This window comes from Nansenia antarctica (genome assembly GCF_963989245.1).
Source record: "Nansenia antarctica genome assembly, chromosome: 2".
Classification (NCBI taxonomy): Eukaryota; Metazoa; Chordata; class Actinopteri; order Argentiniformes; family Microstomatidae; genus Nansenia; species Nansenia antarctica.
Window position 1 is genome coordinate 73,768,045 of NC_137675.1, and position 26,257 is coordinate 73,794,301.

Genomic DNA, 26,257 nt, shown 5'->3' on the forward strand with positions numbered 1-26,257 from the left:
CTAACGTCACAATCTGCCTAGAGCAGCTTGTGAGAGGGAAGCTTAGCCGAGCTGTCATTGGTTGACAAATCCATCCGCGCGCTCCCCTCTTTTTTCGCAGTCTCTCAGTGCGGGACCTGTGCGGTGAACTTAACGGCCCCAGCACCGTTTTGCATTCTAAAACGGTATAATAACTGTTAGAACTATAACTTCATAAGTGGACATTTTTTTCTTTAAGACTATATCTGACAACAGCTATTCGCAAAGATGACAATAAGGATACTCCGAGATCATGGGCAGCATTACCGGCCGCGAATGGCATGTCAAAAAAAGGTACGTAGGTTTACCTGATGTTCCAATGTTTTAGGTGTTGATATGAATGCTGAGAAAAGGTTGAAGAACTTCAGTGACATTTTATTATGAAATCTGAATTATTTGTTCAGTTGAAGTCTTACCTCCGATGATTTTTTAAATATAAAATATAGTCTATAGACCTAGGCATTGCATTTTTGTGGTACAAAAGTAAAAATCCATAGAGTGTGGAAAAGGTCTTCTTCTGTCATGCCCACTCCTAATCCTGTTACCTGCCAACTGCCTTGACAGATCATTTAATATAATATATATATATAATATATATATTATATATATATATTATAATTATAATATTATATTATTAATAATAATATTAATAATAATTAATATTATTAATATAATAATTATAATATATATATATAATAATAATATATATATAATATATAATATAGTTGTGAGGGCTTTCAGTTTGTTATCAAAAGCTTCATAAAAAGACACTACTGTACCTCACAATATTGTTTCGTGGGCTATGTATGTACAGTATGTGTAGGCCACTTCATTTACAGCTGAGAGATTGTAGAGTTTAAAGAGATCCAAACTAATACTTCAAAATCAAACCGCTTTGCTTCAGTGCTATTTTGACAGCTTGTGTCTATAGCTCGGAACCACTCCCACATCTCAGACATAAGAGGTCTTCAGTGGCATCCACACCACTGGGAAATCAAACTCTACAGGGGGAAACCCAATCTTCATGTCTTCAGCATCTACCTGTAATCACTAGGGAGCTCCTGTGCATTCAAGAAATCTTTTTAGGAGCACCAGAGACAATTCAATAGGATATACATCAGCAATGAAGAGGGGTCAAGAGAGGATAGCCAGTTTCATTTTGCATCTGTACATCTGTGCATCAGGCCCCTACCCTTGCCTATACTCATCTGAAGTGACAGAACTAAACTATTTTTTGTTAATTTGGCACCACCAACATCCCTTTGGACAGTAGTAATATGATACATAGGAGAGTAGTTTAATATGAATTCACCACCATGTAGTGTACTGCAGTGGGGGCTGGTGGAGGTTTATTATACAATTTCTCATTTAATTCCATGCATTACAATGATATTATCAATATTATTGTAGATGATCCAAGTGGAGGAACCTCAGACCTTCTCCTCTAATGTGCTTTGAGAAGGAGGCGAGGTGAGAGTGGAATCGAGGAAAGAGTTCTTTTTATGATCCAGCCACTTATTGAGTGTTCGTCCTCTGCCCCTACTGTGCCCAGGTGGAAACCTTTGTGGTGGAGATGCAGGACCCTAAGAGCGGGGTGAAAGGGTCGGAGCAGAAGCTGAACGTCACCACCATCCCCCATGTCATCACTGGTGAGGGCTTCCACACTATAACACAACATGGCAGCCATAATAATGATAAGAGCAGACATTTTTATCCAAAGAGACAAACTGGTGGTACTCTGGTAGCACTTTGTGGTAGTTCCGGTGGTACTCTGGTCTGACTCTGGTCTGACCTAGTGACCTACCACTCCTACACCCCGACCACTCATACCCTGCACTAGGCGACGCACACTTGGCAACCGTGCCTTTTCTGTTGTTGCACCCAAGCTGTGGAACACCCTTCCACCAGCCATCCGATGCTTTTATACTCTCAATACATTTAAGACCAGACTCAAGACCCCCCCCCATAGCTGCCTGAGCTCTTACACCATTTGTCTTTTTTGAATACGATTTTATCTTGTGTCTTTGTTCTGTTTTTGTTGTTGTCCTGCTTCTCTCTGTTTTCTGTACAGTGTCCTTGAGTTTGAGAAAGGCGCTTTTAAATTAAAACGTTCGAGCTAAGTGAATCCAAAGAGTTGTTTTTCCAGTGCATATCAGAATGGTTACCAGTACATTGATTGTAAGAATCGAATCATCTGGCATAATAAGAATTATTCGTAATATTGGTGATATTGTCACCAATATTGCACTACAGCATAGGCTGAATTTAAGAGACATAAGTGTGTACTGAAGAGGTACTGAACAGTTATTAGACTGTACTAACAAGCAGTGGCTGGTAAGCTTTGGACAGGGGCTATATAAGGCAGACTTTAATTGGATGACATCTGTGCTGTGCTTTGTGAACCAAAGTTGTCCTCTAATCTCTAATCTGAGCTAAAACCAGGGGAGGGATCAGCAGATCAGGCTGGAAAGTGGCTTCTGATTAGCCCATGTGATAGACAGGAAATGGTCATAATAGTCCTGCCACTTCCTGCTTCAGTTGGGCTTGCAGATGTAATTAATTAAATCAATTGGAATAGCGTAGAATCATACAGCTGAGTTAGTAAGATTGTGGCTCTTAAGAGGTCCAGTATGTAATATTCAAGCTTTCTAAAAGCTTCCTAATGGTTGTAATGACTATGTTTAATCAGTAGTGGTCAGGAAATGAGATGCCTTGAAATAAATATTTCAAATATTTCAAATAAATATTTCATTTAGGAAGGTTGTTCTTTTCTGGAAAAGGGGCTTTCTAAACCAAACACTTGGTTTGCATATAAACATGTTGTTACTGCCAGGGGTGTTCTAAGGGAGTGGACACACCGATTTTCGCTTTTCTGTCTCATGACATGTGTTGTCACAATGTCTGACATTGCAAGTCCATTTCTGGGGGTTATACTATTATTAGGGAGGATGTTCTTCTTCTCTTCCGCTGCGGTGGCCAGAGTTGCCAGATTTCCTACAAACCTACTCCTTTAAGAGCTCTTACAATAACACAAGAGTAAATGATTGTGTAGGGCAGATGTAGGGTAATGTATTTCACATTGTGTCCTGGCTCTTGTTCTTGGCCTCTTTAGTATGTAAGCAAACTGAAACTCAACTCACCTATCAGAACGTACTGTCACATTAAATCTATGTGTTCCAATATCTGCTTCTTTCCACACAGGTCAGGATGTTGTGGCATGGATTGTCAATAAAATGAAGGTTACCACTGAAGGTAAGATGTCACCGACATTCTGAATAGATTGTGGCAACAAAACTAAGTTGTTGTTGTTAGCCTGTCATTTCCATGTAATTATTATTGCATCATTGAATGCCAGGTGAATAGCGGATTGTAACATAAAGCCTTTAATAATGCTGTGATATTCTCTACATCTATTATGCTTATCTGCCCCCTACCCGTCTTCCTCTCTTCCATCAGAGGCCCATGCATTTGGCACCATGCTGGTGGCCTTTGGCTACATCTACCCTCTGCAGAACCACAGAAAGCTTGTCCTCTGCAATGACAACAGCCTCTACCGCTTCCAGGTAAAGTCAACTGCCAACCCCTGTTAGCACCTGGTTCATGCCAAGTAAACTTAACCCTAAGCTGGAGTGTTGTAACTGTAACTAAAGCTTCCAGATCTTTTCATCTGATTGGATACAGCTTTATTGTCCGTCCAGGGGGAAAATCTGTCTCCGGCATCACCGGTTACATAAAACATCAAATTATCATCGTCGTCACCACACACAACAAATAGTACAGCTATTTTTTTTTGCCATGGCTGATCTTCCCTTCTTTAATCCCAATCTTCCCAGACCCCTTATTTCTGGCCTGCACAGAAGTGGGTAGCGGAGGATTCTGATTATGGTAGGTACATTACAGTAGTTGTGGATATTGTAACTTGTGAACCTGTAGTAGTAAGGAGTAAGTGGGTGTAATTGTGTGGGTGGAGTCATATCTTGGTATATCTCATGTATCTGTAATTTAAACTCCTTTAATTTAATTTGCAATAAAAAATAATCACATTTATAATATATAATCACAAGTCATTGCATGAACTAATAATGTTACCCTTATTATAACAAGCATTATGTATGGAGGTATGTAAAAAGTGTCTTTTTTTGTTACAAATGTTTTTTATTGAGCCAAAAAATATACAGTATTGTTGTATCAACGCTCATTTTCATTTATATGAAAGAGTTATAAAATGATATTCACGTATCGTAACGTGTCTTTGAGTGTCATGCAAAGTGATATACAAATGTTATGTAACATGTTTTAGTCTCCCTCTACTGTTGCTCATATCATATTACCTTTCACCGCTCACTGAATTATAATAATAATATTAATAATAATAACTTAAATGTATATAGTGCCTTTCAGGCGACTCAAGGTCGCTTTACAGAGAAACAAGAAAATAACCAAAACAGACAGGCAAACAAAAACAACAACAGAACTAGGGGCTGAAGGCCTTGGCAAACAGGTGGGACTTGAGGGCCGTTTTAAAGGCGTTCAGGGTGGGGATGTTGCGCATCACCGCAGGGAGAGAGTTCCAGAGGGTGGGGGCTGCCACACTGAAAGCTCTGTCCCCGAAGGTTCGCAGGTTGGGTGTCTGAAGAGAGGTTCTGGGGAGGGGCATGTGGGTGGAGGAGGTCAGATAAGTACTGGGAGGCACGGGCATGGAGGGACTTGTAGGCGAGGAGGAGGATTTTGTAGGAGATGCAGGACTTGACCGGAAGCCAGTGGAAGTGGATGAGGGTGGGGGTGATGTGCTGCCACGGCTTTGTGTGGGTGAGAACCCTGGCAGCGGAGTTTTGGACATACTGGATTTTGTTGGGTACTCCAAACAGTACACCATTGCAGTAATCCAGACGGGAGGTGACAAACGCATGGGCCAGGGTTTCAGCAACAGACTCCGAGAGTGACGGTCGGAGTCTGGCAATGTTCCTTAGGTGGAAGAAGGCGGATTTGGTGACGGACTTGATGTGGGATTGGAAGGAAAAGGTGGAGTCAATGATGATCTAGCCGAGGGGGAGCATGTAGATGGTGAAGAGGAGGGGTCCAAGTACAGAACCTTGAGGCACGCCTTGATTGGGGCTGTGGAAGAACTTGAGCCATTGATGGTAACAAACTGTTCCCTGTTGGAGAGGTAGGATTGGAACCAGAAGAGGGTTGTACTGATGACACCTAGAAGGTCGGATAGGCGGTTGAGGAGGACGGTGTGGGAGACAGTGTCAAAAGCTGCAGAGAGGTCCAGGAGGATGAGGATGCTGATGTGGCCAGAGTCAGCAGCGATGAGGAGATCGTTGATGATCTTGATGAGGGCGGTCTCCGTGCTGTGGTGTATTCTGAAGCCAGATTGGAGGGGCTCATAGAGCTCATGGTTGGACATGTGCTGATGGAGTTGGCCGACGGCTACTCTTTTTTCACTTTCTAGTATCTGAGTCACAGGTGTTGGGATGGTGCGATAACCAAATATGCCTAAATTGTGAAATAATTCACAAAAGATCATAAAATCACTCAGTGGTGATGTGTTGAATGATGAATGACTTCCCCCCCCCCCACTCTCTTCCCAAAGCCATCTACCTGGCCAAGAAGAACATCCGTAAGAAGGGCATGTTGGAACCCTATGAACAGGTACAGTGGTAAAGAGCTCTTCTGTAAAAGAGACTCAGGTCTCAGTAAGATCCTGTTCAGCTAATAGAGCTCCACTTTATAGTCCCAGTAGAAGTAGTCTGCATGGATACAATCTGAATTTGTCTGAATTTTTTACACTAGATTTTAACTTCACAAGAACGTTCACATGATTTGAGTGTCCATAGACTATGTGTATAAACATCATTGGGGTTCACCATCTAAAGCATCTGTTCTGCTTTATTTAATCAGGAACACTACAACAACCTTAATAAATGGATGAACCACAAGTGGGACTTTATCGTGCTGCAGGCAACAGAACAGTACAAGTACGTGACTTCCTGTTCTCGGGTTGTTAAGCCACTAACCTACAATTCAAAATTATGTGTAATTTGTATCTCACTCAAACGTCTTTGGGCACACCTCACTTGATAGAGACTTCACATGACAGCCAGAGTAAAGCAGATGTCTATGGTGTATTTGACGCCCTATGGAGAATTCCCTGTCTCATTCTGTGTCTCCTATGTGTATCTCCCGTATCTCTGTGTCTTCTTTGTGTCTTGCTTCATGTCAGGGCTGGGAAGGAGAGGAAGAAGCCAGACCGAGTGGTGTTTGACTGCCAGGAACGGGCCTACTGGATTGTGAACAGGCCACCTGTGAGTGTCTGTGTGTGTGTGTGTATGTGTGTGTGTGTGTGTGTGTGTGTGTGTGTGTGTGTGTATGTGTGTGTGTGTGTGCGTGCGTGCATGCTTTATAATATCATAGTGTCTAGAGTCACTATTAGGTGTTGAATGAAAATATGCCTGTTATCATTCTGTAGCGTCGGACCCACAGTGCCATGGACTGCGGATTGGATCGTCTCATTGACCCAAATGCAGAGGAGGTAACAGGTGAGCTGCAGTGAGAACCTGCCATTTACACCATTCAACAGTGGGAATTGACAGTGATTGAATAGGGATATTGTTAGCAGGGAAACTGTCCCCCTAAATTGGTACAGTAGCTTTTCCACAATCATTATTGACAGATAGCAGGTGAGTTCCAAGCAGGTCCCTCATTTTAAAGGAACACTTAATTAATAATGATTGCATAATTCGATGTATCTTTATATTAGTAACCTAAAGGCCTGGTGACATTGACTCATGATTTGAACTTGTTTAGTTTACGTAACTACAATACAACCATCAACCATTAGCATTAGCATGGTTGAGAAAAAGTGCAGCATTTGAATGAGCTGTCCTGCTGTGTCCGTGTTAGTGACTGACAGAGTACCTGTAAGGTCACGACCACCTGCTGTACTGTGCCGGGCCTCAAGAGCTTAGCAGAGTGTCTGTAACAACACTGACTGCCTATCTCTCTCCTTAAGACAAGCTCTGTTTTACCCCCTCGCCCTCTCTCTCTATCTCAACATCTTCCCTCCCTCTCTCCCATCTGCTTACTCCGTTAAGAGGATCTTGAACCGATGGTCTTACCCTGGAAGTTCAACCCCCCCCCACTCCATCCCTCCCTCTATTATTACCACTATTCCTGTCAAGAGTGTTGGCTGTGCTAAGACTCCAATTGGGTTAGGCCCCCCCCCCACCCTTTCCCCACCTGGTCTACTCATTATCATGAAACAGATTATTCTTGTCTTCCAATTGTTTATTTTTTATTATTTCGTTTTTTGCTTCCATCATTGAAAATGAAAAATGGCAGCAGTTAACAGTTTACATATCTGTAAACTCATGTCCCCCACAGAGGACAAAAATGAATTGCTGAGTCTTCAGAGGTTAATCAGATTCTGGTCATATTTGAGACGGAGGATGCGCGTGTGTTTGTTTGTGTGGGTGTGTGCTGAAAATCTGAGTTGTATACAGAGATTAAGAAAATGACTCTCTACCCCGTGTTGGGACTGCAATCTCCTCTTAATACTGTTGGGGAGGATCCAGCCACAAGCCTCCATGAGTACAACTGTGTTTATCAGCACGGATGGCTAAAACTTGCTTCTCGGAAACTAGTTTTCATACCTGATTCATTTGTGAATTCTACCAAGTGATGGTTTTGAATCTACTGTATATCTGCCTCTCAGTTTGGATATTTCGTATCCTTTTACATTTGAAACCCCATGTGGTCTGGTTAAAACCCTTTCTTTATCTCTCACTTGACCACTTTTGTTCTTGTTTTTTTATCTCTTCCCATGCAGATTCTTTTCCATGTCATTCTGCCCTTTACAAGGATGGGAGGGTTTACCACAAGCACACACACAAGCACACACACACACACACACACACACACACACACACACACACACACACTCTCTACCACTGTGATAAACACCTTCTCTCTCACTAGGAAGCCTTCTACACATGTACTATACTTGCAGTTGACATAGCTGTCTTTTCCCCCTTGTTTTGTGGACCTGTCTCAGTCTCTCTTTGATTTGAGATGTTGAGTTAGATACTGTATGTACTAGAGGTCGAAACCAAACTTGAGATGCTGCATGAAAGTAAACCATGCATTGATGTCAATGGGAAATCTGTATCAAAATGTAAGGTACTGTGCAATACAGTAGCGAATATATCTCAAGATAGGATTCAACCCTTGTGTCTGTGTTTATGATGTTACCTATGCCATGTTGCTAATGTACAGTGAGTAGAATGTGAATGGGAACATAAGCCTGCAGAAACAAGCTCACGTGTTTTGTCTTGTCACTTTTCAGAACTTGTCCTTTGACCAGTACAGAAGAACAGTAAGTATTTATGATTTTGCACTATCATTTCTTAATTGCTATAAGAAGAAGAAGAAGAAGAAGAAGAAGAAGATTCAACCTTTGTCATTGCACAGAGTACAACGAAATGTATGTTATGCTCTAGGCCAGGGGTCAGAGCCATAGAAGGCAACCCTGGAGCAATTACGGGTTCAGTGCCTCGCTCAAGGACACTTCGACAAGTGGCCAGCCAGGGTTTGCCAACCTTGCGATCATTAGATGCCGGCTCTACCGGCTGAGCCACAGCTGCCCCTATAAGATACTGAATGTACCGGTACTGTAATGACATCAACAATCACCTCTGTAGGATGTGTGTTGAAGCCTAAATTCATCATTTAAAAATGTGATCTAGACATAGGTGTTTTAGAATAAGAAAGGGAATTCTGGCCTCTTGACTCTACCCCTTAGCCACTGCTGTAGAGCGGAAAACATTGAATTAGTGGAAGAAATATGGCAAAGAATCCACCCAGCCAATCATAGGCCAAGGTGAAACAAGTACCATTTTATACCTTTATATCAGATCATCAGCAGCTAGGTTGTAGGGGCTAGGGGCCGGTTTGAAAATCAGCAAACTACTCACAGTACTGACACCTCCTTCCTCCTTTCAGAGCATCTTCCTTCAGCAAGCCATCATGAGGTCAAAGGTCAAATCTACAGTGTCCCTCGCAGCGTAAGTCCCTCTTGGATCAGTGGCTAAGTTAAAAAAAGTTCTTGTTCTGTTTAGAATTAGTTATTGCTTTATGTACCGTACTTATTCATGTCAAATGTTGATGTTTTAAGATGTGAATGAAACAAACACGTTTTGTGTGAGAGTTGGAAGTTCTTTGACCTAGCCCTGTATGAAAAAGTAATCATGTTTCGTCCCTGCTGTGTCTCCGTAGCATAGTCAAGTACATGACAAACCTCAAGAACCACGACCCTTTCCTAGCACCCTGTGCCCCTAGCAACCCCTGGCAGACTGACGACGACACCTTCTGGCAAATCAACACACGATCGTGAGCATGTTTACATTTTGTTGATGTTTAGGTTCCTTTACATAGCATAGAAAATAATCCTCTGAATGACATGATGATTACAGTTGTAAAACTAACTAACTAAAGGATTGACCTTTGAAGGTAACAGACTAACAGTTCTTATTGATATTGACAACACACCACTACATTTATCATGAGGTGAATCAGGGCTGGAACCCAAACCTGCTCACCCTCTAGCAGGTCCCTGTGTTGAGTGAGACCTGTCCTCCTCTCTCATACATACAGTATATGAGCAATGAGCTCGCTCTCTCTTTCTCTCTCTCTCTCTCTCTCTCTCTCTCTCTCTCTCTCTCTCTCTCTCTCTCTCTCTCTCTCTCTCTCTCTCACACACACACAATCAAAAGTGTTGCTGCTGGTGGTCATGGGGATGGGCATGGAGTAACTGATGAGGACTTTGTCTGTCTGTCTCTCTCTCGCTCTCTCTCTCTCTCTCTCCCTAGAGTGGATGTCCCCACTAAGCTGCGTGTGGAGCGCTGGTCCTTCAGCTTCTTCGAGCTGCTGAGTGACCTGCGAGGACGTGACGACTTCAAGGTCTTTCTCAAGAAGGAGTTCAGTGGTCAGTGTTCATCAGACATGTATAGTTAATGTGTTGTTGGGGGGTGGAGGCTAGGATGTTGAAAGGGGTTTGCACACACTGGAGTCAGTGGAAAACAGAGTGTGTTCATGAGTCCTTTCAATGTTATGAAGTTCAGTCAGGCCTGGGGGCGGTGGGTGGGACAACCCATAAGCATAACTCTGATAGCAAGTGGCGTTACACAGTTTAACTATGGTGGAATGTGAGTAACAGCTGCTTTTAAGCCTCCCCCTGATGTGATGATGTTTGTATACGTGTTTGTATCACATGCCCCGTTTGACTTAAAGTGTCCCACCTGAACTAACACAAGCTGCATTTGTGTGCGCTCAGGGTGTAAGGCAATGCACCCCAGAACGCAGTTTAGCTAACTAGCCCGTGTGCATAGTATGTTATATCTGCTACCTGTGACATAGGGGAGAACTTGGCATTCTGGGAGGCAGCTGAGGAGATGAGGTGGGGAGAAGCATCCGCTATGACGGCAACATCTCAGATCATCTTCAAGTGAGTTATACTGTGGGGGGGGGGTGGGGGGGTTGCAGGTGGGGGACAAAAATGTCAGGAGTGTTGTCAAAAATATGTGTGTGTTGTTGTGTAGGACTTTCCTGGCCCCTGGTGCTCCCCGCTGGATCAACATTGATGGCCGTACCATGGGTCTGACAGTGAAGGGACTGGAATGTCCTCACCGCTGTGTCCTGGATGCAGCCCAGACACACGTCTTCATGCTCATGAAAAAGGTGTGTTACTGAAAATGTAAACAGCACTGGTAATATAACCTGCCGCCCTGCACTACCCGTGTGGTCTTTGTGTCAGGTGTCAATAAAATGACTTTCAATGACTCCCCTCAGTAGAGTTCAGATAAAGATAGTTATCACATTTGATGACATGAAACATGATTATAATATACTATTATATTATAATAGTTGTTTCCCTGTTGTTTCGCTTTCACAGGACACCTTCTTCCGCTACTTGAAGTCTCCCGTCTACAAGGAGATGCAGAAAAAGACAGTGAACCCTGAGTTTCACAACTTCAAGTAAGTGTCTAAAAGAGATCCTACACCCACAATATCCATGTGGCCTGGCTCTGTAGCACATACCACAAAGGGTGGTTTACTGTGTATTTGTTTTGTAGCAAATCACAAGTTCCTCTCAGAACAACATTTCTTAAACCAATGTACATTGGTTTGGTTACCTATGCCTCTCCTCATTTTGTTGTTTCTCTCTCCGCCCCTTTCCTCCCTCATGTACCCTTCCTCTGTTCTGCCCTCCCCCTCCTCTCCTCCCCCCACTTCTCTCCTCCCTCTCTCTTCTCTTCACCCCTCTCCCCCCCAGTGATGCCCAGTTGGAGAACAATGCCAGGAACCGTAACCCGGGCATTAGCCCCATCGTCACATGGCAGCAGGAGGAGGAGGAGAAAGCCAGGATCGCGACCGCCAACGCCCCCATCAACATCAAAGAAATGATGAGCAAACTAGACAGAAAGAAGTAGAGGAGAGAGGGACAAAGGCTGTGTTTGAAGCTGGGTACTACATACTAAATACCAATTGCATAAATATATACATCATATTTCATATAAGAGATTAAAATAAATAAATAGTATGGGATTTCAAACAGTCAGAGTTACACCCTGATCCCAAATGTACCCTTGATGCTAAGATCTAAGAAGCTTGAATAGGTGTACGCAACGGCTTATAGGTCAGGTGGAATGGTTGCCCTATTTGGTCATACCCATCTAATCCTCTCTAGGGCATAGGGGATTGGGATTGAATTAGAATTAGGCACTATATCTATTTAATATTTTGTTTCAATGGTGGTGGAAGCATTGTTTGTACAAGAGTAATATGGGACGGTTCACACTACGGTAATACAGTAAATCTAGTAAATAAGGGCTATTCTATAAATGCATGAGTCTGTGTTGGATTAAAGCCAGCTACTAAATGTTCATTGGATAACTAGGTGATTAACTGGCATTATCAAACTGAACTGCTTTTATTTCTGAGGGAAGGGAATAGGAGTTCAGGCAGAACTAAGATCCATCTGATCATGTGCAATAATATGGCTGCAGGGGAGAACTACATGAATATGCACATCAAAGAGAATGCACAGATTAGGGTAATCTACTTACCATCACTGTGACTGTATAAGTGTACCTCTATATAAATACATAGAGTCAAAGGTATTCAAGTATGAAGAGGTTATGGTACATTACTTCTTGTTTTTTTGTTTGTTTGTTTTTTCTTTCCTAACACCAGGGGAGCCTCCCCTCCTAAATTTCGTTGTTTGGTACCTGTACTATAGCAATGACAATAAAGACCATTAATTCATTCATTCATTCATTTGTGGTGTGCAAGTCCTATTGCCACATTTTAGGAGTTTGTTTGTTGATGTCAGCATTTTGAAATTATTTGTTTTCAAGGTTAGATATATCAGAACTGTAAATGCATGTGCTGGATTTAAGAAACACCTGTTCCACTGCATCGATGCAGGGATTCACACCCATGGTAGGGATCTTTAACGGTCAGCATCACATCACGTGTAATATGTACAAAAGCATAAGTGTTTTATCTACATCTGTTATTTTCATTATGCAAATCTGGTATCTTACCCAATACCAGGTATAATACCTAATAACAGAATAATAATATGCTTCAGATCTTTGATAGTGTGTCCAGTTGTCAGTAAGCCTTCATAATATACTGAACTCTAAAATAAATCTCACACAGCACACTCTTCGTTCAAAATTGTAATTGTACATATATTATTATTTTTACACAGTCTCTGAACACGTCGTTAAAAAGCTTTGGACAGTAAAACTCCTTATTTAGCCATCCCAGACAGCCAGCCTAGTTTGAACAGTGAGGGAGCAGCCGGTTCTTCCTCCTGATTAGCCAGCTGCCTGAACAGGTTGCCGGGGCGGAAGGTGTTGTCAAGAGAAGGTGTGGAGGTGGGAGGTGCCTGAGGGGGCAAGGTAAGGAGTTACAGAATGTAAAAGCAAGTACTTTGAGAAGTTTGTTGATGTGCTGTGCTGTGCTGCCCGCTTTGGGCCGAATCCTAACTTGGGACTTACATTCTTCCATTAATCTGTCATCAATATGAGACTTAAGCAAATGCATCTCATGTCAGGATTTGGCTACTATGCCCAAGACACTTTCTAAGACACAACTCTGCTGTGTAGCGCACTACAAGCTGGTTTGGAACTAAAGCCCAATGCACACGGCGTGAGATTTTGTCGCACCGCGAATTCGATTCCATTGTTTTGAATGAGAGAATGCACACGGCGTGCGACAACATTCGATTCTCCATTCACACCCACTCACTTCGGTGGTGTGAATTGAGAATCGAATGTTGTCGTGCGACAAAATCGCACGCCGTGTGCATTGGCCTTAAGTGTCACAGACTAATCCGGAACCATTATTATTACAGACAGAGCATAACCAGGGTTAGCTATCACCATAATCCAACATCTCCATTAGTGATTGATTGGAGCCAACAACCAAACCAAACGTCACAATTTCAACCACAGCAGAGTAGTAGCAAGCCTATTGCAAACACAACAGACTCAAAATACCACACACCACACACAAACGCACTGCAGTCATAACCTACTGCTGAATTCCAGGGGTCCCTTGCACTCAAAACAGCTGGAAATGCAGACATTGTGACATCATTAAAAATCACAGATCAAATGACAGATATTGATGGAATCCACATGAAGTGTTGACACTGATACATACAGTAGTAGCTACATGCGAATGGCTATTTTTCGACCAAAATGGTGTGGATTGTGGATATTGGATAATTGTGATATAGTATACACATATAGCCACCTCCCCGGTCACTCACCAGTGGGCGTGTGATGTCAGCGCCTCTCATGGAGGACTTGGCCTTGCGGGAGTTGGACATGCTCAGTGGCAACAACCCAAACCTGGACAAGAGAAGCCCATCAATCAAACCTTTCAGTCTCCCATCATCACAGAGGACTGAACTACTAAACTAAACAGACTACTACATTTTCAAGAGGATTTCTTTTTTCAAACTCTTCTCATTCTGTGTTTGTTTTAGCATCTACAGTGTATTGCTGAGTCTGGAGCTTCTGCTAAATGACTGAAGTTGAAATGTCATGTAATAAAGCATTGTTTTCCATTAGAATTGAAAGTGGAATCGTGTTCCATTCCCCCCTTACCTGATCTGACTGCTGGCCAGGGGCAGGATGTTGTAGGGCTCCTGGGAGTTCACACTGTTCCCCCGGGAGACAAACTGCTTCTCTGTGCCTGTCAACAGTCCCAAGAGCACCTGGACCAAGACATCACAACATTAGCAAGCTACACTATGCACACTACTGGAAAAGGTTGGTGAAATACCTGGTGAACAGTAGACTATTCACAGATTATCTTGGTTTTTAACTGAACTGTGTTCATTCAAATGTTACTAGTCCTAGTAGGCGGGCTTATCGTACAGAGGTGCGCTGTGATAGGCGGTTGAGATTGCTGTTGAGTGGTGGCGTGAACACATCCAGGTCGAAGGGGTCAATGTAGCTCTCCAGCGAATCACAGACCTGCTGGATCCTGGAATAGAGGGATAGGAAGGGTTTGATCAACAGCCAGTACTACTTGCACACTACTGGATTGCTTGTATACCACTGGACTACTTAACTACCGTTCTGTACTATATTGCATTTCATCATTGCATCATCGTACTTTGCACAGCATTTTTGCACCATTGAAGCGACTGTAAAATCATCACTTTAGTAATGTAGGGTTACTTATTGTACTTATTTACATGACTTATTATTGTGTTTTTGTATCTGAATGCTGCAATGCCAATGTTGAGGCCAAAGAATTTTACTCTTGTGTACTTGTACAGTGAGATGTAAAAGCGATTCTGATTCTGATTCCAAGTGTGTTTGTATGTGTGTGTGTGACTGTGTGTGTGTGTAGTTGCTATGTGGACTGGAGCTTTATTCCACTCCTCCCTAGTTCCCAGAGTATGTGTACCTCGGGTCTTGGTGTGAGCGAGAGCTCTTGCCCTCCTCTGGTCTGGTTCCCAGTGTCGCACTAAGATAGCGCAGGTCAAACAGCAGCTGCAGGGCCCTGTTCTGAGTCATAGGGAAGGGGCAGTCCTGGGGAGGGAGGGGGAGAAAGAGAGAAATAAAGATATTGGACAGAACAGAGTGTAAGACTTCCTGATGCTTACAGATCATTTAGTACAATTACTTAAAACAACCCTTGGACTTACTTTAACGTAAAGACAACATAGTGGTAATTAATTTGCCTCATCAACAACTATCAAGCGACTGTTGTCTAAAATACTGCAGTATTTACCTTGTCCTGGGCATGGAAGGTAAGGGTCTGGTACTCCTGGAGCACCTGGTCCAGACAGCCCTTTAGCAGCCCCTGCAGGGTGGGCTTGGGAAGGGCGTGGCCCCCCACCCGGTTCACCTCCAGACACAGGTGGAAGAGAAAAGACTGGACAAACCATGATGGCTAAAGAGAAGAGAGAGTGGGGGGTTGGTGGTTTTGGGATTAATGGAATTATTATTATTATTATTTTGTTAGTGTTTTCATTACTCTCACCTGGACCGGAAGTCGAATTTTGGATGTGACACTGCTCCCTGACTCCGCCTCTTCCTGGATCTCCAGCTCCTCCCAGTTGGTGGTTGTTGCTAGGATAGCACCGGCGGACTCTGCATGCAGTGCTGCCGCAAACCTACCCATAAGCACCTGGGAGACAATAAAGCAAAGTCAAATATCATCTTTCCATTTGGCATTACAGGTCAAGGCGGACTGCTTTACATACACCAACAGCTACATACATCAAATTCAAAAACATGCTATAGGCTACAGTTAAAAAATCAGGTATCAAAGAAAAAGAAAAAACAATCCCTCACCTTAGAGAGCGCGGAGCTCCAAATACAGTATGCCTCCATGTTGCAGGCCAGAAGCTCCTCCTTCAACAATGCCCACTTGGCTTGGGCGGGGCTAACCTCCGCCGCCACTTTGGTCTTCCCCAACTTCCTTCCCTGCCGAGGCGTTCCCCTCGCAACGGGGTCAACCCCGGCCCCGCCTTTACCCAGGATGCACTGCCTGAGGTTGGGGCAGAGCTCGCTCATGGATTGGCACAGCCTGGCCATGAAGAGGACCGAGCTGAGACGGGCAGGGCTGGGGGCGGGGTCAGAGCCAGACGAAGCCGCGGCCAGTTCCGAGCGGACACACGATAGGATGTCACGTACGCACTCCAGGCAGCGTTCTCGTAGGGTCTCCTCTACGGCCGCCGCGTCCGTGAAACGGTTGAACGACGACACCGTACTGGTACCTGTCCCAGAGCTCTTAGAAGGTGCTGTGAGAGACTCGGGGGCTTTGGCTGAGGGAGAGAGGGAATATTTCTAAATAAAGATGGCCGACTGGAATCAATAGTCATCAACTATGTGCTCCAGCGTCGTCATTTGAGAAGCAGCCATGTTCGTGATTTATGTTGTGCATAAGGCATGTCTCATCCACTTCCTTACGTGCTGCAGGTCATCTAGGCGTGCCCGCAGCTTGGCATCAAGCGAGGAGCAGAAGCTCTGCACGCAGGGCGTCAGGGCCTGGGTCTTCATGGCCAGGCCGCCCCGCTGCTGCTGCTGCCCGCGCTGGGCCACGCTCACCCAGGCAGCGTCGCTCAACAGATCCCCCTGGGACTCTGACCACAGGAAGGAGGCCACATCCGCCTCGTACTGGGCCCCGCGGCTGGAGCCAGCGCCAGGGGCGGTGCTGAGGCTGGAGCCTGGGGTTGGGGTAGGCTGTCCCTCCAGCTCACGCAGGGCAGAGGAGAGGAGCTGTCTGGAGCTACTGGAGATGGTCTCAGTACCCTCCTGGGTGATTGCCTGAAAAAGAGAGAGAGAGAGTAAAGGGAAAGAGAGGGATGGAGAGAGAGTGAAGAGAAAGAGGGAGGGAGAGAGAGAGAAAGAGAGTAAAGGGAAAAAGAGGGAGGGAGAGAGAGAGTTAGTATGCAGGTCAAACCTGTTTCCCCACTTGTGTAGACTAACAATTGAATGAGAACAGTCGAAGGTCGTTTAGTACACACACACACCTCAAACATTCACAGGTGTTGGGTAAATAGAGCATCATGTTGTTGCTGTTGTTATTTCAGTGGAACAAAGTTTGAACGATTTCAGTGGTTTCTTTCAGGTTTAATATAGCAACAGAAGCCAGAAAAACAACAACTGGTTTAACCGTGGGTATAATATCAAACATCTAAGAACATCTGAACTGTGTGGATATTCTCCCTCCCTTTTAACCACTTAAGGTCCCTACTAGAGGTGTACAGAGATGTTATTATCTGTATCTGTTCAACTAACAAAATTTGTATTTTGGATATTTGGTATTTGGATAGACCAGAAATGGGCGTGGTTTATACCGGAGGTCACGTTAAATCAGGCAAATGTTGTATTTTCTAACCAAATATTCATTGGTAATGCAATTTTTGTGCCTTCAAAGCATCAAACTGAAATATATTGGCATATCATTAATTATTAAATATATTTCCACATCCTCATCACACTGTTTATCTCTCTCTCTCTCTCTTTTTTAAGTCTTATGAAGTGTCTGAACCCCACCACCACCACCCCTTTAACTGGGGGAGAGAAACTTTTTTTTTTTTTTTTATAAATCTAAACATTCCGCTTTGTATTGGAAATAGAAACTATTTACAGAAGAATATCCTTCAATTGAAGGGAATCATTTTAAATTCCAAATTCCGTTTGCATTTCCTGATGTGTTAACGTTACTGCAGTTTGCTAGTGAATTACTACTTGCAATATGAGAGTTTCACATCGAGGCAGCTTTGCGCTGACTCAGTGGGGGCGACTACAAAAGCGATCACTTTTCAATAACGTGTAGTAAATGAAACGACTAGTTAGTGAAATCAAAGTCCTATGTTGCAAACTGAATGGGCATTTTTATCTTGTGGCCATCCACAATGACATGAATCAAGGACCCCAATTGAAATAAGCCAGTGGCTTTCTTGGGTTTTTATCCTGTTAGTTGACCTTGTATGTAATATGTACTTTCATGTACCTAATTCTGCAAATCTTCTAATAAAGTTTTCAATCAATCAATCAAATCGTTTTGAAGAACCATAATGGCTGACGTGTCAATTGACTTGTCAATCATGGCTTTTTTAACAAATAATAATGAGCAACTTTGGGTAGAATCTGTATTTGTTTCCATCTCATTATTTGTGCTTTCCTGAATAACGTATTCATATTCGGGTACATCCATAGTCCCTACCTGCAAGCGCTGCAGGAACAGCTGCTGCAGGAAGTCCTCCCAGAGGGGTAGGGGGCGCTCTAGCAGTCTGTGGCAGATGGTGCTCCAGTGCTGGCTAATGGAGTCAGTGGAGAGGAGGTCCCACACAGCGTCTCTGATGGCCGCCAGACCCTTCAGACTCTTTACGTAGACCAGCAGGCTGCTCACGCCATTGCAGATGTCCTCCTTACAACTACAGCGAGGAGCCCAAGAGGAAACAGACATTTTGAATGTGCTGAAGTATACCAGTCTGTTGTACTCATTTGCTAACACCTTAATGTCCCTCTTACACCTGGGGAATAGTGGTGGAGGTGGGAGAACAGTTTGAATGGTCATGTGATCTGTAAGGCTCATTCTGGGTCTATGAATAAATGAGAATATTTTCATGGGATGAAAAGAAATCCAATTCAGAAGTAAAAACTGACAATTGCTAATCATTTTCGATAAACATTTTGTGAATTTAATTTAATTGATTAAATTATTATTATAATATACAGCATATATTATTTGTCATAATTATGAAGGTGAAGGTGAAAAATGGCTTAAGATATGTTTTGTCTAATAATGCTGAAGCTTACGTGTCGATCCACTGCTGCAGCGTATCTCTGAGCTGCTCTCTCTGGATTGGCTGGGCCAGGGTGCGGAGGGCAGGCTGGAACTCTGCGATGGAGGAGGGCAGGTACTTGAACCAGCTTCCTGTACTCACCTCTTCCTGCAAGACCCTTCTGCCTTTACCTGGGAGACATTTGAGACAAAAGATCAGCACATCACAACCAGATCAGAATGAGGCCCTGCGCTGTGAAATCATAGTGACTGAGCACAGTATATAATTGAAATGACAAGACATTTTAATGGCAGTCACACTGCATGTACCATTTGGAATGTACCACTTCTTATCCTCGGAGAAACAGGATCAGCATAGGATCTCTACACTATACCCAATTCTCAGTATTTGATACATAAAATGAAGAAAGAAAATTTACATAAAATATCCAATTACCTGCAGGTGTGGTGGAGGTTACATTCTCCAGGGTGGTGAAGAGCAGGCCGGAACTCAGCGCTCCCTCCCCCAGCCTGGGGCTCCCTTCTGGGGGCACGTAGAACACAGCGTAGGCCTGGTAGAGGGTAGTCACCAGCAGCTCCACCAGGGAACACACCTGGGCCTTGATACCAGCACCTGGTGCACAGACACAAGGGGTTTGACATGAGACAATCAAAGAAGACCATAAGATATCAGGTTATTTCATGATATCTCAACACTGCTCAATAGCTGAACTGTCTCTTGACATTTGTCTTCATACAGTATGAAGTGAAAGTAAATTGGATATTGTTACAATCCCTGTGACAATTATATCTCTGTATGTATTGTGTAGGGTCTTGTGTTGTGTCTGGGATGGTACTGGTATTGTTTTGTGCATGATGAGGCGTTGTATCGTATTGTGCTGTTTATTGAGTTCTGCTGTATGTGGTGTTTGTTTGTAGATGGTAGTACCATGCTGTGGCTGGTTGAGCAGCTGCTGGATGGAGGCCTTCCTGGCCAGGAGGAAGTCAGCCAGGGCCTGGCGAGGGGAGCTGTCCTCAAGCAACATGGTGGACACTAGGGCCTCAGCAATAGCCTGATCTGACACCGCCCTGCCCCGCAGCAGAGATTTACTGTCCAATAAGATGGTGGACCTAAAGGGACATGACAAGATGTAGGATATTTATATTTTATAAATGACATTAAAGGAAACCTATTATGCTCTTTTAGTTAATGTAGGTCCCTGGTAGGGGTGGGCATCAATGATCGACGATCGATAATTGATCGATAAGGATCTTGGTCGATCACAAAATATTTTGATCGATAATCATTAATAAATTGGATTTTTTAAAATAATAATAATAATGGAAATTAGTTAGGCTGGCCTAACTGTCACCAGATTGCGTTCGTCTCTCTATTTATAACGTAAAATGTGTTTTTAAGTTAAACAATTTAGGCTACTCACTGCCTTGTTTAAGAGGATTGTTATCTGACTGTAGTGTCTAGTTTGAATGTGAATGAATGAATGTGTGCAATAGCAACACAAATAACGTTTTTTCCCCAAGGAAAACATGCTTGTTATTTCTGCCCTATTTTTTTTTATTTTTTTTATATATATATATATATATATATGAAAAAAAAGCTTATCAATTAATCGATAATTGATCGTTAATTCTTGCGATTATCGAAAAATAATTTTTGATCGTTTGCCCAGCCCTAGTCCCTGGGGTTTCATGGTTTCCCTTCGAATGTACCGGCAATATTGCGGACCTTGAACAGAAAGCATGTACAGTCATTTCAGCGGTCATGAACAACCAGAGACAATGGATGGAGAGAGTTGCTTAATTTTCTCCTGCATTTCCCCATTGTGTACCTGAAGTGTCCAGCAGCAGCCACCTGCCTGACCAAGATGGGGAAGCGGGCAAGTACAGGGCTGTATTGTGGTCCTCTGGCCTCTAGGTGGAGCTGGCTGTGAAGGTGGCAGCAGAGCAGATAGAGCTGGGTGGCCTGCAGGTATTGGGAGGCCTCCATGGAGCTCCAGATGCGCTCTGGGATCTCCAGCAGCAACTTGATCTGAGACGCCATGGTGTAGAACTTCTCCTGGGACTGCCTCTGGGTCTAAAGGTGGATTCAGAAACACATTTACATTTTTGCCATTTAGCAGACGTCTTTATCCAAAGCGACTTACAACAAATACATTAATCTAAGTAAGTGAATCATCTATCCATCAGTCAAGAAAAAGTAATCTATGCTCGGGCCAGAGGCCATTGGCAGTGAAAAATGCGAGAAGAATTCTTTATTTTTATATATATATTTGTTATTATTATTTACAGTAGAGAAACTCTACAGGGGGGTAGAGGGGTGGGGGAGGTTTCAGGAGGGACAGTTAATGTGTAGCCTGAAGAGATGGGTCTTCAGTCTATGGCAGAAGATAGGGAGTGACTCTGCAGTTATGACCGGAGTGGGAAGCTCATTCCACCAGCGGGGCGCAAGGCGTGAGATGATCAGTGTCTGGACCAATAGTTGAGCTGCTTCTCTAGTGAGGAATGGACGTATCCTTCTGATGTTGTAGAAGAAGAATCTGCAGGAGCATGCTGTCGCTGTGATATTCGCTGCACAGGATAAGTGGCTGTCGAGGATCAGTCAAAGGTTCTTGGCTGTCTGTCTTGTTAAGGTTGAGTGGTGGGATGACATCCAAGCAGAAAGACACGCAGAGACACGTGATGCCACCAGTGAGTTATGAGGGAAAGACAGGAAGAGTTGAGTGTCGTCTGCGTAGCAGTGATAGGTGGTAGGAGTAACTATGTGAGGAAATGACTGAGCCCCAGTGGTGAGGGCTTGTGGGGAGGACAGTGATCCTGGTAAGAGCGTTCAGCCAGGTAGGATGCAAACCAGGAGAGTGCAGAGCCAGAGATGCCCAGTTCTGAGAGGGTGGAGAGAAGGATCGGGTGGTTAACTGTGTCAAAGGCAGCAGACAGGTCCAGGAGAATGAGAATGAGAACAGAGGAGAGGAAGCTTGAGCAGAGTGGAAGAGGGCCTCGGTGACAGCAAGGAGAGCAGTCTCAGTAGAGTGCCCAGCCTTAAAGCCAGATTGGTGAGGTAGATAAAAAGGAGAGAAGCAGTATAGTTGTGGACAGCAGACAGGTCAAGAGTTGGTTTGTTGAGAAGAGGCTTGACTCTGGCTGTCTTAAAGGCAGCCAGGACAGATCCTGTCGATAAAGAGGAGTTGATTACAGTTGTAATGAAAGGAAGGAGGTCTTTGGAAATGGATTGGAGAAGAGGGGTAGGATCGAGAGGGCAAGTCGTTGCCCGCTTAGATGTGATCACTTTTAGACTATCATCAGGGGAGTGGGGGGAAGCCAGAGACTGGGTGTAAGCACAGTGGGTTTGGGAGAGGTGGTAGCAGTGTTGGCAAGAGGTGGAGAGAAGGAACTGCTAATGCCATCAACCTTCTCTTCAAATTAGGTGACAGTCAGCCGCAGACAGGGAGGAGGGATGAGGGAGGAGGGAGGAGGGGGGGATGTGGGTTGCGGATTGTGGAAAATGTGGAGAACAATTTCCTTGGGTTAGAGGCAGAGACAGATACAAATATGATATCTGACATCAAACCCAAATACATGCATCGACACACACACAAGCTCAAATAAACAAACACACGCTTTATTCACATACTAGATAGGACTCGTCAAGTGCCTATTAACCTATTATACTTGGAATTTACACGTAGCGTTAAGCATCCAGGAGCAGATCTAGGCCTGTCAGTGTGTCTTACCTCTTCTTTGGTGTTCGTTTGGACATTGATTTTCCCCTGTTTCAATTTGTGACAGTACTGGTGCATGTCCTGGATGGAATGAACGACACTTTCGGAGCACTGCCTCATCTCTCCGATGGTGTCGGCGGCGTCGATCAGGTCCCGGTAGCGCTCGCCCACCATCTGCCGGAGTTCCTCCTTCTTCTGCTCGATCTCTCCGCGGACCTTCCGCTCGATCCCTCGGATCTCTTCGGTGTTGTAGCGCTCGAACAGGACCGCGGGGTCTCTGATCTCCGAAACCCGGAGAGATTGTGCTGGAACCACTGCCATCGCGACTCCAAAACTGAGTTGCCAACTGGAAAACTACAACCCGGAAAAAGGAAGAGACACCCTTCCACGTAAACAAAGAGTCAGAGGTCAGGGGATTTTTTTTAAAAGAGCACTAAAATGTATAGCGCCCTCTACGGACATAAAAGGCTACTACAGGCAAAGATTAGATGCGCACTTCTTTCACCGTCGTGCCAAATCTAACACACAAGTCATTACATTACGCAGCAAATAGAACAGAACATTTAATAATAGTGTTTATGATTTCACCACAGTCATGATTGTAAACTATATGTTATAATATCATGGCATGCACAGAGTTGTTTATGACTTCTGAAGAGGAAACGTATTATTATATTATTTTTTAGGCTTCCTAAAAAATGTGAGGTGGATATGAATTCTTATATATGTGTGCCAATACGTGCGCATAGACATTTTGTTTCAACCTGGATTTGTTTTGAGGAAATGAAATTAATTTTATGGACTTACCTTTGTCCCATGCAAATCAGTGCCACCCTCTCGACAGGTGTGTCGAAAGTAGGCTACCCGGAAGAACCGAGTAAACAGCGGGCTCAAGTGACAGGTACATTAACCTCTAAAAACATCAATAAATGGCTTTAATTTCTTTAAATGGAAACATGTGTTAATAAGAAATGTTTTGTGAATAAATAAGATAGTGTCACATTGAAAGCTGAAACTTATAGCTTCGTTATAACGAGCCCTAACACACAAATATGTTCCTCCTGTTGGTCATAACTCATTATTTAAGGGAGAAACAAAATTATCGTGTGCGAAAAAATGTATGGCCGACTGTAGCTGTATTATAAGTCAAGTAATTAATTTGTTTATTAGTTCTTGTGGCGTGTCTATGATAATATTGACCAGTCAAACATTGTCTTATCGTAACAAAAGAGTGATTGAGAGTGATTTGAGAGGTGTTAGATCTTATGATTACACACCACACACACACACACACACACACACACACACATATATATATATATGATTTCATGCTTTTTTCCTTCCCCGTATGCCTGTATAAGCCTAAGGCAAAGTTACAGCGATGATCACTGAGGAGGAACTCAAGGAGCAGTTTGATGATGTCGTCAGCAGACTGCAATCCAAACAGCTCTTCCAGTCAGACTGGGACATAGCATCCTTTGCTGTGTTTTTCATTTTCATTGGTAAGGAAAGACACAGGTGGTATGACAGGTCACACACACACACACACACACACACACACACACACACACACACACACACACACACACACACACACACACACACACACACACACACACACACACACACACACACACACACACACACACACACACACACACACACACACACACACACACACACACACACACACACACACACACACACACACACACACACACACACACACACACACACACACACACACACACACACACACACACACACACACACACACACACACACACACACACACACACACACACACACACACACACACACACACACACACACACACACACACACACACACACACACACACACACACACACACACACACACACACACACACACACACACACACACACACACACACACACACACACACACACACACACACACACACACACACACACACACACACACACACACACACACACACACACACACACACACACACACACACACACACACACACACACACACACACACACACACACACACACACACACACACACACACACACACACACACACACACACACACACACACACACACACACACACACACACACACACACACACACACACACACACACACACACACACACACACACACACACACACACACACACACACACACACACACACACACACACACACACACACACACACACACACACACACACACACACACACACACACACACACACACACACACACACACACACACACACACACACACACACACACACACACACACACACACACACACACACACACACACACACACACACACACACACACACACACACACACACACACACACACACACACACACACACACACACACACACACACACACACACTTCATTTTTGGCACTCAATAATCCTATATGCAGTAGCCTTATCCATCTCTCTTTCCCCAAGGAATGGTTCTTTTGCTTGTTCTTCTGGTACTCATCCGCTGCTGCTGTTGTTGCTGCTGTGATGATGAGAAGAAGGTAATAATAATAATAATAATAATAATAATAATATATGCCATTTAGGTGATGCTTTTATCCAAAGCAACTTACATTGCAGTGAGAGAAAACTAAAGAGATTTTTGGTGTAATTCAGATACATTTTTTCAGTAGACTCCCAAACAATCCTAAGCAGCGGCTGGCTTCACAACCTAGAAACAAGTAGTGTCATTCACATGTCACAGGCTTGTCTTCATCAACATACATGTTATCACTTTGTGGCATTCATGTCTCACAAGTTACAACTGAGGGTCCGTTCATGTGACCACAGACTCAGCTTGTTTGTATCTGAGAGGCTGTATGCTTTGTGAGACAACAGTGAAATATCTGAATAGAAGTGTTGTCATGTATTATAAAAATGTTCTCTGCTGTCTTTCTAATAGATCAGAAGACGGAAAGTGGGCATTGAAAACATGGCATTGGATCCCTAAAAGCAACTTTGCGGAGTTGAAGATTCCAGAGAAACTACCATCATAATCGACTAGTAGTACTTTCTTTTTAAAATTATTTTTACCTAGATAGATCTACATCTAGATTTAAGATGATTTTAATCAAGATGATTTTTTCTTTTCTTATCTTAATATCGTATTTTTAAAGCATACAACAAATAATTTTTACTGGTGGAAAATGTTGCACTCTCTCTAACCCACATTTGCTGCCTAATGGTGGAAAAATCTAAGGAGGTGATTTGACTGTTTGTTTACTTGTATAGTGCACTGTTCTGCTGCCAAGATGGTTGCTAGGATACCAGTGAGGTGGGTGAAACAGAATGACAGTGCTTTTACAGATGGTTTATGGGAAACCAAGCATGACTTTCACCTCCATTCTCTCTGTGTAATCAAAGTGAGTTCACAAAGCCAAAGATGAGTATTTTGGTAATGTAGTTATAACTCTTTGTACCTATTATATATACATTTAGTTTAGCAGTATTGATTCACTCGCTTTTAATGAATGATTTATTATTAACTTAGAATTTACTGCAACATATAGATTGTAGTTTTACAATAGTTATTTTGCTTATTCAATAAAGTTGTAAAAATACTGTTGTACCTGGGGAAAATTAATAAATGAAGAGACTTCATCATAGAGTGATAAAAAAACATGTGTAATTTAC

General features: G+C 43.5%; 3 protein-coding genes across 3 annotated transcripts; 2 read left to right on the forward strand and 1 right to left on the reverse strand.

The window, feature by feature from the left end:
- Window positions 1–246: 246 nt before the first annotated feature.
- rgs9a (regulator of G protein signaling 9a) lies at window positions 247–11,507 on the forward strand (the record flags this gene model as incomplete). The annotated part of the gene is made up of 17 exons (XM_080522422.1): window positions 247–312; window positions 1,571–1,667; window positions 3,220–3,270; window positions 3,475–3,581; window positions 3,852–3,903; window positions 5,615–5,673; window positions 5,923–5,999; window positions 6,245–6,326; window positions 6,491–6,553; window positions 8,366–8,395; window positions 9,022–9,083; window positions 9,295–9,408; window positions 9,888–10,003; window positions 10,435–10,522; window positions 10,617–10,755; window positions 10,970–11,052; window positions 11,351–11,507. The coding sequence occupies 17 exons, from the start codon at window positions 247–249 to the stop codon at window positions 11,505–11,507; spliced, it is 1,443 nt and encodes a 480-aa protein (XP_080378548.1).
- Window positions 11,508–12,826: 1,319 nt separating this feature from the next.
- On the reverse strand, window positions 12,827–22,904 carry cog1 (component of oligomeric golgi complex 1; the record flags this gene model as incomplete). The annotated part of the gene is made up of 15 exons (XM_080522540.1): window positions 12,827–12,973; window positions 13,862–13,943; window positions 14,202–14,311; window positions 14,475–14,583; window positions 15,013–15,137; window positions 15,340–15,501; window positions 15,592–15,738; window positions 15,906–16,391; window positions 16,524–16,880; window positions 18,286–18,496; window positions 18,882–19,038; window positions 19,304–19,480; window positions 19,796–19,977; window positions 20,697–20,941; window positions 22,596–22,904. The coding sequence occupies 15 exons, from the start codon at window positions 22,902–22,904 to the stop codon at window positions 12,836–12,838; spliced, it is 2,997 nt and encodes a 998-aa protein (XP_080378666.1). The 3' UTR covers window positions 12,827–12,835.
- Window positions 22,905–23,438: 534 nt separating this feature from the next.
- On the forward strand, window positions 23,439–26,212 carry smim22 (small integral membrane protein 22). The gene is made up of 4 exons (XM_080524955.1): window positions 23,439–23,484; window positions 23,945–24,085; window positions 25,052–25,125; window positions 25,527–26,212. The coding sequence occupies exons 2-4, from the start codon at window positions 23,965–23,967 to the stop codon at window positions 25,572–25,574; spliced, it is 243 nt and encodes an 80-aa protein (XP_080381081.1). The 5' UTR covers window positions 23,439–23,484; window positions 23,945–23,964; the 3' UTR covers window positions 25,575–26,212.
- The last annotated feature ends 45 nt before the right edge of the window (window positions 26,213–26,257 follow it).

What these genes read in the sequence shown, in the direction of transcription:
- smim22 (XM_080524955.1), top strand. Translation starts at nt 23,965, where the DNA reads ATGATCACTGAGGAGGAACTCAAGGAGCAGTTTGATGATGTCGTCAGC. An exon ending in TGTGTTTTTCATTTTCATTG is followed by an intron (nt 24,086 to 25,051) that starts GTAAGGAAAGAC and finishes TCTTTCCCCAAG; the next exon opens with GAATGGTTCTTTTGCTTGTT. An exon ending in GCTGTGATGATGAGAAGAAG is followed by an intron (nt 25,126 to 25,526) that starts GTAATAATAATA and finishes TCTTTCTAATAG; the next exon opens with ATCAGAAGACGGAAAGTGGG.